At 43.0% G+C, this 12,946-nt stretch overlaps 1 protein-coding gene across 3 annotated transcripts in view; it reads left to right on the forward strand.

Moving 5' to 3' along the window:
- The window catches only part of EIF4E3 (eukaryotic translation initiation factor 4E family member 3), an 88,981-nt gene that overhangs the window by 20,357 nt on the left and 55,678 nt on the right, over window positions 1-12,946 (forward strand). For all 3 annotated transcript variants that reach the window (XM_066245838.1, XM_066245837.1, XM_066245839.1), the window contains exon 2: window positions 8,325-8,397. In XM_066245838.1, coding sequence (XP_066101935.1) covers window positions 8,325-8,397 — 73 coding nt within the window. The remainder of the gene's footprint in view (window positions 1-8,324; window positions 8,398-12,946) is intronic.

Raw genomic sequence — 12,946 nt, forward strand, 5'->3', positions numbered from 1 at the left:
CCATTGAAAATGAAAGTATAACTTGACTGGACCATTCAGCAGTTAGGGGTAAAGAGCAGAAAATATCAGATACATCACCTGTATTCTGATATGGTAACCTTGTCTTGGGCAAGGTACCAAACCTTTCTGAGTTCTGGCTTGCTCACCTATGCAATAGTGACCATGCAAGAAATAATACTGACAGCTACATAAGTAGGTTTGCCAGGACTCAATGCTGTCATGGAGGTGAATGCAAGAATTCATTCCATTCACACTGGCTGCTGACATGGTTTCTGTAAACCCTAACCAGTGCTGCCTAGTTCCTGCTTTATTCTGGAGGCCTGTTTGGACTCTTTAAATTTGTTCAAAAAAATGAAACAGAGGGGACCTAAATGACTGTGTAATGATCTCTTCCTCTAGAAAGTGAGTTAAAGATGGAGGCATTTAAAAAGTTCATCAGTGAACCTTCTTCTAGGTTAAATGGTAGTGTCTTCACATAGTACCTGTTAAGTTGACATAATGCTATATGAAGTGAACATTCAAATTATTCTCATTCTATACCATCATAAATTGAAGTATGACTAAAAATTAGTAAAATTTTGAAATACACAGTTTTACCTTGGCTGGTTGGCTCAGTGGTAGAGCGTCAGCCCAGCATGTGAAAGTCCTGGGTTTGATTCCCGGTCAGGGCACATAGGAGAAGCACCCATCTGCTTCTCCACCCCTTCCCCCTCTCCTTTCTCTCTATTTCTCTCTTCCCTTCCCTCAGCCAGTGCTCCATGGGTGCAAGGTTGGCCCGGACGCGGGGGATGGCTCAATGGCCTCCGCCTCCCTGTCAGGCACATGCAGGAGTTGGTCTGCCTGCCTGCCGGCCCCTCACCCCCCCCCCCACACTTCTCACTTCAGAAAAATACAAAAAAAGAAAAAAAAAAGAAATACACAGTTTTAGAATGAAAAAATACAAAGTCCATGTACTACTACTCCCTTTGGACCCCAACACCCCACTCTTCAGCCATAGGTGGAGCCCTGTATGCATTCTCACACGTGATTCCTGTGAGCCAGGATATCTGTGCTGGGCATAGTCATTTGGGAGGTCAACTAAACTTTGCAAACGAGGAAATCAGTATTGAAATAAATGCCAGTGAATATCTTTTTAGAAAAAGTTCAAGTACCTCTTAAATAGTTTTTCCCACGTTTTCATAATTTTAACCCAGAACGACATAAAAGCCTGCATTAAACAGCAAATCACTATTTATCCAAGTCAGCATTTTACAAGCCCAAGCCCAGGTAGTGGGACAGACGGATGAATCAGTCACAGGCAGGCAGTTTGAGAACCAGGTGCTGAACAAGTGTCTGAACTCTTAACCACACTCTTCAGAATAGTTATTTGAGGCTTCAAGTCTGGCAACAAATGCAGTCAGGGTGGTTGTTGTGGATTTCTTTTTTAAAGCACCCATGCCCAGCTTATTTATAAACAACTTAGAAATGAATTGTAAATCCAGTGCTTTAGGTCTATTTATTTATCAGGGTTTACCTGCTCAATAGGGGTCCCTTGTTTGCCCTCAGACTAGTCCATAACTGTGCCTACTTAGTGGCCCTTCAGGCTAGGAAGCTGATTTCAGAAATGTCTTTGGTATTCATGTTTGATATCCAGGGAGCGTTCACTGGTCCATTGTTCTGAGAGTGTCATGTTTAGAGCCCTGCCATTTATGTATCGTGTCACCCCCTTCCCCCAAAAGCAGACACCTGGGTGTGGCCCTTTGCTTTGCCATCCCCTCTACCTCTGAGCTTTATTAGTTTTGTGCACATCTCCAGTTTGCAGTAGTTTAATGACTATCCAAGGAGTTTTACATCTTGATGTTCTACAGGGACTGTCTCTCTGAGGGTCAGTGACTGGCAAAGAGTGTCCCTTCTATGGATTCCATATCTTAGTGCAATGGTTCTCAAAGTGTGTGCCAGAGCACACTGGCGCGCCCTAGAAGATTTCCAGGTACGCCCTATGGTATTCCAGAGAAATATGTGCCTATTGGGGACCATAAAACCAATATGACTTTTGGAGTTTAGATTTTGGGGGGACAGAGGTGTGGGGAATTGGCTATAAGCTGACAGTCTGCCCAACCCCCCACCTCACTTACCTGATTGGGTTGCAAAAGGCTGTTAAGCTGTGGTGCTGGATTGTTTACACTACCCTCTATGTTCCCTGGAAAGACTAGAGGCAAGTTTCTTCTATCCTTTGTTTGATATAAAGTTAAGATTTGCTAATGGCCTCACTTTGCCGTATAAATAAAGCAAGATGCGATTTTTGGGCACGATTTGTTCTTGCCAGCAGCAATTACAGGGCCCTCCCGACCCCATATTTTCTTAATTCTGCACCATTCCCACTTGGGACGTGGAATCACTAGCTGCGCTGGTTTGTGGCATGTGCCCAGATATAAAAATAAATACAGTTACTCCATTATACCACTTCATTACGGAAATACCGCTCTTTTTGTTAACACATCATTATTGAGGAGCCACTGCACCACCTCACCTGCAGGTGTTGTAAAATACCAAAAGCTACAGAATCAATATTCATATTTTAAGAGGCTTGAAGAACATTTTATTAATTTGGGTTAAGGTGTGCAGAAAAATTGTGAGAAATAGTCTCTGTACTGTGTGACTGGCATAAAACCAGGATGGCCCTTGGCATTGTATTGTAAATGCAAAGGGGAGGAAAACAAGGATTCCCAGACATTCCACCACACCTGTGGGGAAAGGGGTGAATGGCTAGCCAGGTACAGGAAGAGAAAAGCCAAAATAAACCTTCTCTTATAGCAATGAGCCATTTGCGGGCATTTGTCCCCACAGAAACTACCTCTCCTATGTAAATGTGTGTGGTTAACACATGTGACTCTGGACAGAGAGATGGCGGATAAACACTAGATAATATAGGAATGCCTTTTAGTATGTAAAGAGACATCTTTCTACCATTGTGTTGGCTTGTAAATTTTGTTTTCTCCAAAATGATGTATGGCTTGCAAATTGAACATGGTCCTACCATGTTAAAGGACATATGACTATAACCAATAGTGGTGAAGGGCTCCTGATTGCAATTTTTTTACTTCTGTACTTCCCACTTACAAAACTATAAAAACTAGGTAGAACAAAGGACCGGCACACTCTCCCTCAGATTTATGTCAGAGTTGCCGCCACTTGGCCAAGCTAAGACAATAAAGCTTTGATGTGTAATGGATGGACTTTGTTCGTGTCTTCCATGTTTCAGGTCCCTCCAGATTAGGTTTAACATTTGGGGGCTCGTCCGGGATTTTAGAGATTAGAACTTGGCCTGCTTGATCTTTATGCAGGGCTATTATGATAGGAACAAAAGGATAGAAGCTAAACAGAACTCTCTCGAAAAGGTTCGAGAACGGCCGTTTATGAGATTCTGTTTAGCCACATCCAAACAGGTGTTCCCTTCACTCTCATTTCAGTCATAGAACAGTAAAGAAATAAAATGAGTTTAGAGAAAGAGAATAACTGGAAAAATCTGTAATTTTCCCAAACTCTTAAGTATTTCTATTTACTAAAGAAAATCAGATGATAATAACTTTAAAAAGCATTTGTCTTCTAATTATTCATAAATTCTAATAGCTGCTACAACCAGCAGCTGAAATCCCTCCATTTCAACCCCCGCTGAAAGGCAGGTATAGCTTATCTGGGAGGGGAATATTTTCCTGCTCCTCTCCTGGGGCTGGGGCTCCCAGGCAGAGCCCAACCTTGCTCGCACAAAGGTCAGCCTGCCATAGAGTCGCGAACCCCGCGGCCACAGGGATTTGGGGCCCTGGGCCTTGGAGGTGCTTCCTCTGCTGCTGCACCTCGAGCTCATAGGAGCTGCACATTCCAGCAAAGGAGGCTGCGCTGTGCACCTGGCCTGTGCCACCCGTGAGACATGTCCCGTCTACTGCCTGTGTGCCCCTGCGGGACACGCTTTCTTCACCGCCCACGCGAGTGGCTGCCTGCACATCCATAAGGGGACCATGGCCGGGCCGCACTGGCAGCCGCTCAGACTCAAGGCAGTGGCTGCCACGGCTTCTCACGCTTGCGCTACTGGAAACTTGGTGGTGTCCGAAGCCTTGTATTTGGGCGCACCTTCCCCGCTGCACCCCTTTTGTATGTGGATTCCGAGCACTGGCCAGAGCTCTCTCCCGCCCCATGTGTGTCTTTTTCGCCCTGCTGACCTGGGAAGCCACTGCATCTGCCTCCACTGTCGCCTGCTCGCTTCACCTCGGCGGCATGGGGCAGGGCAAGCCGTGAGGCCAGCATGAACCCTAGTCCACAGGCGGCCTTGTCCCTGCCGCTTTACCGACTCTCAGCTCATTGCCCCTGCCTGGGGAGGCCAGCTTCCACTCTTTAGAGCAGGGATTTCCAAGGATCTGAGACAAAGACTTTGGGAGCAGAGGGCTGCAGAGCCGCAAAGTTTAAAATGGCCACAGCCGTGATATTCCCATCTTCCAAGTTACTCTCAGACTCTAAGCTCTTACATTTAGATTTCTCTGTTTCTACCTCATTCTGATTAAATAACTTATTCTCAAATAAAAACATTTGTACAAAAAGAAAAAGGTCCCTCACTTTTGAACCTAGTACTCCCATAGTTATTTATTCCCAAATTATTTCTATATTCTCCCCTCACACTGTACTTAAAAGCTTCACTCTCTAAAAGCTTTAACTCACTTTGTGTGCTCACTTCTGGGAGAGTTCCATTACCTCTCCACTTTCCCTTCTGCCACCCATGTCTGGCTGTGGGGAGAATAGGGCCAAGACAAATGCAGTGACAAAAACAGATAGACAGACAGCAAATAAACCAGACAAACAGCAAAAAAAACCCAAAACAAAAACAGACAAACAGCAAGAAAACCCAGACAAAAAGCAAAAACAGATAGACAAACAGGCGCCACTCTTCCCTCGAGCTCGGAATATCTAAACTCAAATGGGGTTCCCTAAAAGTGGGTTGCCTCCCAAATCTTCCAACTTCGCGTCAGAGGGGAGACGGCCACCGGCCCCTTCCCGGCTCGTCAGCCAGGGCTCGCGTGGCAACCAAATGGTCGTGACCTTGTTCTACTTACCCAGGGTTGAACAAGAAAGCTCCGGTGTGCAGACCGACGGTGGTCCCTCGATCCCAGACGAACCCCCAAATGTTAAGCCTAATCCGGAGGGACTCGAAACATGGAAGACACGAACAAACTCCGTCCATTACACATCAAAGCTTTATTGTCTAGCTTGGCCAAGCGGCGGCAACTCTGACATAAATCTGAGGGAGAGTGTGCCGGCCCTTTGTTCTACCTAGTTTTTATAGTTTTGCAAGTGGGAAGTACAGAAGTAAAAAAATTGCAATTAGGAGCCCTTTACCACTATTGGTTATAGTCATATGTCCTTTAACATGGTAGGACCATGTTCAATTTGCAAGCCATACATCATTTTGGAGAAAACAAAATTTACAAGCCAACACAATGGTAGAAAGATGTCTCTTTACATACTAAAAGGCATTCCTATATTATCTAGTGTTTATCCGCCATCTCTCTGTCCAGAGTCACATGTGTTAACCACACACATTTACATAGGAGAGGTAGTTTCTGTGGGGACAAATGCCCGCAAATGGCTCATTGCTATAAGAGAAGGTTTATTTTGGCTTTTCTCTCCCTGTACCTGGCTAGCCATTCACCCCTTTCCCCACAGGTGTGGTGGAATGTCTGGGAATCCTTGTTTTCCTCCCCTTTGCATTTACAATACAATGCCAAGAGCCATCCTGGTTATGCCAATCACACAATACAGAGACTATTCTCACAATTTTTCTGCACACCTTAACCCAAATTAATAAAATGTTCTTCAAGCCTCTTAAAATATGAATATTGATTCTGTAGCTTTTGGTACGTTACAATACCTGCGGGTGAGGTGGCGCAGTGGCTCCTCAATTATTATATTTATTAACACATCATTATATTACTTTAAGATAAACACACCCAAATAAAATGTATAGATTTTTCAAAAAGAAGCATGATATTGAAGAATTTGATTCTGGAAGTGAACAAAAGTTAAGTGTAAATAAAATAGGACATGAAGGCTGATGGGCAGAATTTAATTTTTAGCATTTTCCATCGCTAACAGTGAACAATACGACTGGATTAGAAACCTATTCATGGAAGCTTCAAGTGATTTTGGTTTAACAGTAACATAAGAAGAACTGGCAGCTATCTCCACTGATCGTGGATTGATGATGAAACATAAGGAATTGTCTCTTGAAGCCTTTTGGATTTCTTTTATTTTTTCATTTTAGAGAGGAGAGAGAGAGAGAGAGAAAGGAGGGAGGAGCAGGAAGCATCAACTCCCATATGTGCCTTGACCAGACAAGTGCAGGGTTTCAAACCGGCAACCTCAGCATTCCAGGTCGACACTTTATCCCTTGCACCACCACAAGTCGGACTTTTTTTTTTTTTAATTTTTTTAAGACTTTATTTGTTTTAGAGAGGAGAGGGAGAGAGAGAGAGAAAGAGAGAACGACGGAAGGGAGGAGAAGCAGGAAGCATCAACTCCCATATGTGCCTCCACCAGGCAAGCCCAGGGTTTCGAACCGGCAACCTCAGCATTCCAGGTCAACACTTTATCCACTGCGCCACCACAGGTCAGGAGCCTTTTGGATTTCTATAAAAGAAGAATATGTGGCAATATCTAAAAAAGCTTTGAACATTTTACTACAATTTTTAACATCCTATTTATGTGAATTAGGATTTTCTACCCTCAACACAATTAAGAGTAAAAAGAGAAGAATTCTTCAATATATTGACAAGGAAATGAGAGTTTGCCTTTCAAATATATGCCCAAACATGTAAGAAATTGCTAGGACACATCAGACTCACGTTTCTCATAAACACAAGAATGAAAAAACACATTCGCTCCAGGACCTGCCGAAATTACTCTTACTAAGAATGTATCTCTATATATAAAAAGATAACTTTTTGTCGTTTTAAAAATTTTTTAACCCCTCTTTTAGAGTCAGAATAAACTTAACTTTGTCGTATTTATTTCATTTAATTACCATAAAAGCACGCTTGGACTTTTTTTCTTTAATATTTTACTTAATTATTATAACGTATTTTTCAGAAATTTGTATATAGTGCACCTACAATTATTTGTAGGATTTTAAATGCGTCCTGACTTCAGAAAGATTGAGAACGCTGTCTTAGTGGGTCAGCCGTGAGCCAGTATGTTCTCTCAGCAAGCCTCTTATTTCTTACCAACAAACAGTCACAGTGCTTTCAAGCATTGTTTTGAGTGCTGAATTTTCAGCTTAGGCCTGATGTTGCTGGACACCAACATGTTTTAAAAGATTTTATTTATTGATTTTAGAAATAGAGAAGGCAGGGGAGGAGCAGGAAGCATCAACCTGTAGTTGCTTCTTGTATGTGCTTTGACCGGGCAAGCCTAGAGCCCCAAACAAGCGACTTCAGCATTCCAGGTCGATTATCTATCCATTGCACCAGCACAGGTCAGGCGAGGACATTTTTTTTTTTTTTTTTTTGCAAGAACTGTAAATTCAGTATAGGGTGAAAGAACAGGGGTCCGTAATTGAGAGTCTTCTAAGGATTGTCGAGACGATGTTATGTTACCCCTATCCCAGGAACCTGTGCTGAGTAAAGCTAGTCATAGTGTGTGGTTTTTCTAGTGAATAAACCTGTAGTATGTTGCCATCTAGTGGAACATAAGGAAACTAAAAATTAATGTTTTCTGAAGTTTAGCCGAGCTAATTAAATTAGCCAGGGGAAATAAGTAAGTCTTACTTTCTACAGGCAGTTGTTTCAGAGATACATGCAAATTCAAGTGAAACTAAAGTTCACTTTTAGTAATTTTGTTTTTCTAACAGTTGGCAAATTCACTCCTAAGAGTTCATGAATGTTTCCCACTGGGGAGCTAACAAGGTTTTAAACATGAACCAGGTCAGGACCCTGCATTTCCATTGTCATCTGTGCAGCAGTTTCTCATCCAAAGTCCTGGGCAAGGGGCCTGGTTACTGCAAGGTTATTTTAGTATTTTAAAAGTGGGATTTAAAGGTTTCCAATACCATTCTTACATACATTTCTGTTTTTTCTACTAAATTTCCACAGAATAAAATAAATTTATTTATAGGAGAAGCAAACCCATGACTTCACAAAGTAGGAATCTTATATTTTAAATTCTAAGTGAGTACCAGAACTGTGCAGCTCTGTGTCTTTGGACCTATTTGCATGAACACTGCAGACTATATTGTGAACTAGTTCGTGAACCCTGACTACTTGTCTTCCTGTTTCTTTGCCCCTTTGCTCATGTTTGCTTAGATCCCTCCCTGGTGCCACTGCCGCTGAGTGCGCATCAAATCTGAAGAAAATCTACACGGTACGAACAGTACAGGTAAGATCCAAAAAGGGGCACACCCAGTGAACATGCTGTGTGCTGGACCTGTAGTCACCAGCCTGGAAACCACCGCCGGACTAGCGGCTCCCACCCAGCTTCCTGTTCTGGCAATGGCTCGAGTCCATTCTGGTGCAGCTGTCATCAACTAAGTCAACCCAGAGGTCGGCAGAGCACCAGCCCCACGTGGCCTACTCTTTTCTTGGTGAACTCCTAAAATTTATTAACTTCCTAAACATTTCACAGACCCTCATGAGCAGCAGACGGTGCTGTGGTTTGGAAGACATGGCTCTGTTTCCGCATTCAAACACCAGCTCCCTGCCTGAGCTCTGACTTCTCACCTGGGAGAGGCACAGGCAGCAGCTGCAGCTATCACATAGGAGGAGCCGGGAGAGTTGAGCATGAAAGTGGAAGGTCTGAGACCAGTTTCCTGCTTCATGTTCAAATTTGATTGTCCTCATGAGGCAGGTCTCAACTCTTTTGATTTCTGTAAAGTTAGTATACTGATAGCACCTAATTCATGGTTGTTATCAGGATTGAATACGATAATATTTATACCTTGCTTAGAAGAATACCTAGTACTAGGTTCTCAACAAATGTAAGCTTGGTTCTGTTAGTTCTTTCTCCAACTCTTATCATGTACATTTTTTAAATGATTTATTTAGTTGATCAGATTTCTGTTTTCTTCAAAAGCAAATTCTATCAAGCTTGTCCCCTTTTCTAGTTTAATACACTATATTATAGAGACAGTAAGGGTTTTAAGTCTGCTTCATAATTACATTGACCAAGTCCTGAATTTTCTAGAAGGCCAGATTTAAATAGTAGTTTTTTTGTTGTGCCCCTAAATCTTTTAATGTGTTAGAAATTCTAACAGGTATGTAGATTGCAGTTCTTAGGCAGCCTCTCACTGTAGAAGAGGGCCTTTTTTCAGACACTGTTCCCAATATCTGGCAGAAAGTCTGGTATTTGCAGTTCTTTGGTCCCAAGATGGACAGGGAGTGGGAGTAAAGACACAGTCCCAGCCATGGGCTGTTTCTAATCTAGTTGGGAAAAGGACATAGCATGTGGAAAGTAAAGTAACAGTGTGGCTGTGACCATCACCTAGAGCCCTGCATGAGCTGCACACGGGCAGTGTGTGAGCCCCTGTCCAGAGGGAGCAGGCGTCTCCGAGTCCAGAAGAGGCTTCCCCGTGCTCCTCCCCTGTGGTGAAGTGCCATAGTATAAATTTCAGAGCCCTTGATTTTAAAGCCAGTCCTCCCATGGAAGTTTTTAGATCCTGCTAATTTTTGAGGGACTTATTAGACTTTCCTCTTTGAGCAGCAGACCTTGGTACAGTCTGATGAAGGGTTTGTTCAGCTCTCCTGATCCTGGATAATTGTATGAAACATTTGGGTGAGTTTTGGCATCGAGCAGCAAGTTAGACAGGGGCTTCAGGGACCATGTTCAAGTAGTAGGTATATACTAGGAAATACTTTCTTGAAAAGTACATTGGGATATAATTTATATTCAGTAAATGCAGATTTCTTAAGTGTCCAGTGTGATAAATTTTTGCAAAGGAATGAACCATGTAACCATCACCCAGATTGAGATAAAAATTTTTCTATCAGGCCAGAAAGTTTCTCCCTGCCCCTTTCCAGTCAGTCTTTTTCTCCCAGGAGCAAGCGCTGTTCACGTTCTTGTCACCATATATTCATCTTGTTTTTTACTGAATCTCATATAAACAGGATCACACAGTACTTATTTTTCTAGTTCCTTTTACTCAGTAAGTATTGCAGGACTGAATGAATGAATGAGATATTAATAAATGAACCATGTTCCTGAGTCACAACAGACTGCTCATATAAAAACCCAGCAAGCGGCCCTGGCCGGCTGGCTCAGCGGTAGAGCGTCGGCCTGGCGTGCGGGGGGCCCGGGTTCGATTCCCGGCCAGGGCACATAGGAGAAGCGTCCATTTGCTTCTCCACGCCCCCCTCCTTCCTCTCTGTCTCTCTCTTCCCCTCCCACAGCCAAGGCTCCATTGGAGCAAGGATGGCCCGGGCGCTGGGGATGGCTCCTTGGCCTCTGCCCCAGGCGCTAGAGTGGCTCTGGTCGCGGCAGAGCGACGCCCCGGAGGGGCAGAGCATCGCCCCCTGGTGGGCGTGCCGGGTGGATCCCGGTCGGGCGCATGCGGGAGTCTGTCTGACTGTCTCTCCCCGTTTCCAGCTTCAGAGAAATACAAAAAAAAAAAAAAACCCAGCAAGCTATAGGTCATACATTTTAAATGAGAGCTAAAATTGATTGTTGGTGGGCAAAAAGAAAATTACTCTTTTTATGTATAAAACCCAGGTATACATATAGTCCAGAAATAGATACAGTCTCTCTATGGTATTACAGTTTCACAAGAGAGTAGGAAAAGGGGCTCCTTCAGGTGCAGGGGTGATCATGGAACACTGCTCTAAGATATGACAGGAAGTTCTGTCGTATCTTTAATGTCTCTGTCCCTACACTTTCCTTATTTGTAAAACTGAGATAACAGTGTCTCCTCCCTTCGGCTAATTGAGGGTTAATTGAGGTCGCATATAGTTCTTAGCTGTGCTTAGCACTTAGCAAGCCCTCAGATGTCTAACACTGAGTCCCACCTCTCAGTCCCGTCAGTTTCTTGGTGAGGATGTGGGCTGTAGTGGAGGTGGTCACACTGCCTGGGTTTATGTCCCATATCTGCTACTTACCAGCTTGGGTAGGTTGCCTAAGTTCTCTGTATCTGCTTCTTGGTCTTTAGGATGGGAATAAGTATGACACCAGTTGTATCATTAGGTTGTGAGAAGGAAGTGGCACAGAAAGTAGGAAGCACTAAGAAGAGCCTCGTAATAATCATCATCACCTCATCTGCCGTCACTTGTCTGCTTCTGTTGGAACATCTTTTGTACTTTCTTCAGCCATGTTTTATGTCAGCAAACGGTGTGCTACAATTTCTACATTATTTATTTGAAGCAGTTATACCACAGCTAGCAGCCTACGTATGAAAACATATCTAACTTACCAATAACTTGTGATTTCAGCCCTTGATTATCCTTAATATCTATGAATAGTCCTTGGTATTGAAGGACTAGCCTAGGTGTCCATCTTAAAGGCAGTTATGACTGCCTTTTGTCCCACTGTCTTTTTTTCTGTAGTTGTAGGCTGATTCTTGGACTTTCTGTTAGCACTTTAAAAAACTGCATCCCTCACCGTGTCTGAGTTTTCCCCTCATTTATGTTTGAATGAAAGGTAAAAATTGCGTTGTAATGATTACTTTGTATAGAGCTGATATGTCTTTTTATACTTTGATGTCCTTCAGCAAAACATAGATCTTGAAGGAGTAAGGGAATAATTATCCCTGTTTATTAGCAGGGAGACAGGCCAGTGGGTCGTTTTTTACTGAATCTCATATAAACGGTATCACACATCACTGGAAACATCTAGTCATGTTGTGGACAGGAACTTCATCCCACTTCTGTCTAGTTCAGGTCTCTCTCTTTAACTCCACCCTGACTGAGGAGATTGGGTACTTGCTTATGGCCCAGTGACACCAGCAGAGGAGGACACTCACCAGGGCCAGTGATAATTCTCTATGCTTGTACACCAAAGGCAACCAATGAGTGTATAAATAAGCAAAACAACAAATCAATGTTTTTCTCTCTCTCTCCCTCTCCTTTTCTTTCTCTCTAAAAATCATTCAATAAAATAATATTTTTTAAAAAGAGTGAAATATCTTGTGACATCATTGAAAAGCGCTCAATTTAAAAAGTGTGTGGCATTAACCCTTTGAGTAGTACAAATGTTCATGTACGTCCTCACTCGAGGGTTAACAAAAAACTTACTACTCAAAGGGTTAAATTGGTCTATTTCCTTGTTTCAGACTTCATACAGTATTTGTTAGGTTTGTATGATGATGGAACAGCTCATGGAAGGGAGCCAGCATTACACAGCTCCTCAGACCTCCTCCCTGTGAACATGAAAACACCATTTTATTGGAAGCTTGATAATTTGTGATTATATTTCTTTTTTTTAGTTGAAACATCTAAATTTTATTAGAAATAGAACCTTGCAAAAAGATTTCAAAGGTGATTAGGCTTACAATCAATTCTATTTGGGCATGCAAATAGTAGATTGTAGTAAAGCTACAACAAAGTACAATGTTCACTAATGATGGTCAAGTGCTTTTTTCAAAAGCCTAATGATAACCCCCAAACAAGAATTATAAGAGTTGGGTGTTGGCCCTGGCTGGTTGGCTCAGTGGATAGAGCATTGGCCCAGCATGTAAACATCTCGGGTTCAATCCCCAGACCATCTGCTTCTCTTCTCCTCCCTCTCCCCCTTCTCTCTATCTTTCCTTCTTGCAGCAAGTGGCCCTGTTGGTTCAAGCAGCAGCCTCAGGCGCTAAGGATGGCTTGGTTGATTTGAGCATTGGCCCCCAACGGCAGTTGCTGGATGGATCCCAGTCAGGGTGCATACAGGAGTCTGTCTATCCTCCTCTCACTTAAAAATAAAAAGAATTGGGTGTCATTCACTCAGTCAGCATTTGTGGACA

The sequence above is a fragment of the Saccopteryx bilineata genome, chromosome 10 (genome assembly GCF_036850765.1).
Source record: "Saccopteryx bilineata isolate mSacBil1 chromosome 10, mSacBil1_pri_phased_curated, whole genome shotgun sequence".
NCBI lineage: Eukaryota > Metazoa > Chordata > Mammalia > Chiroptera > Emballonuridae > Saccopteryx > Saccopteryx bilineata.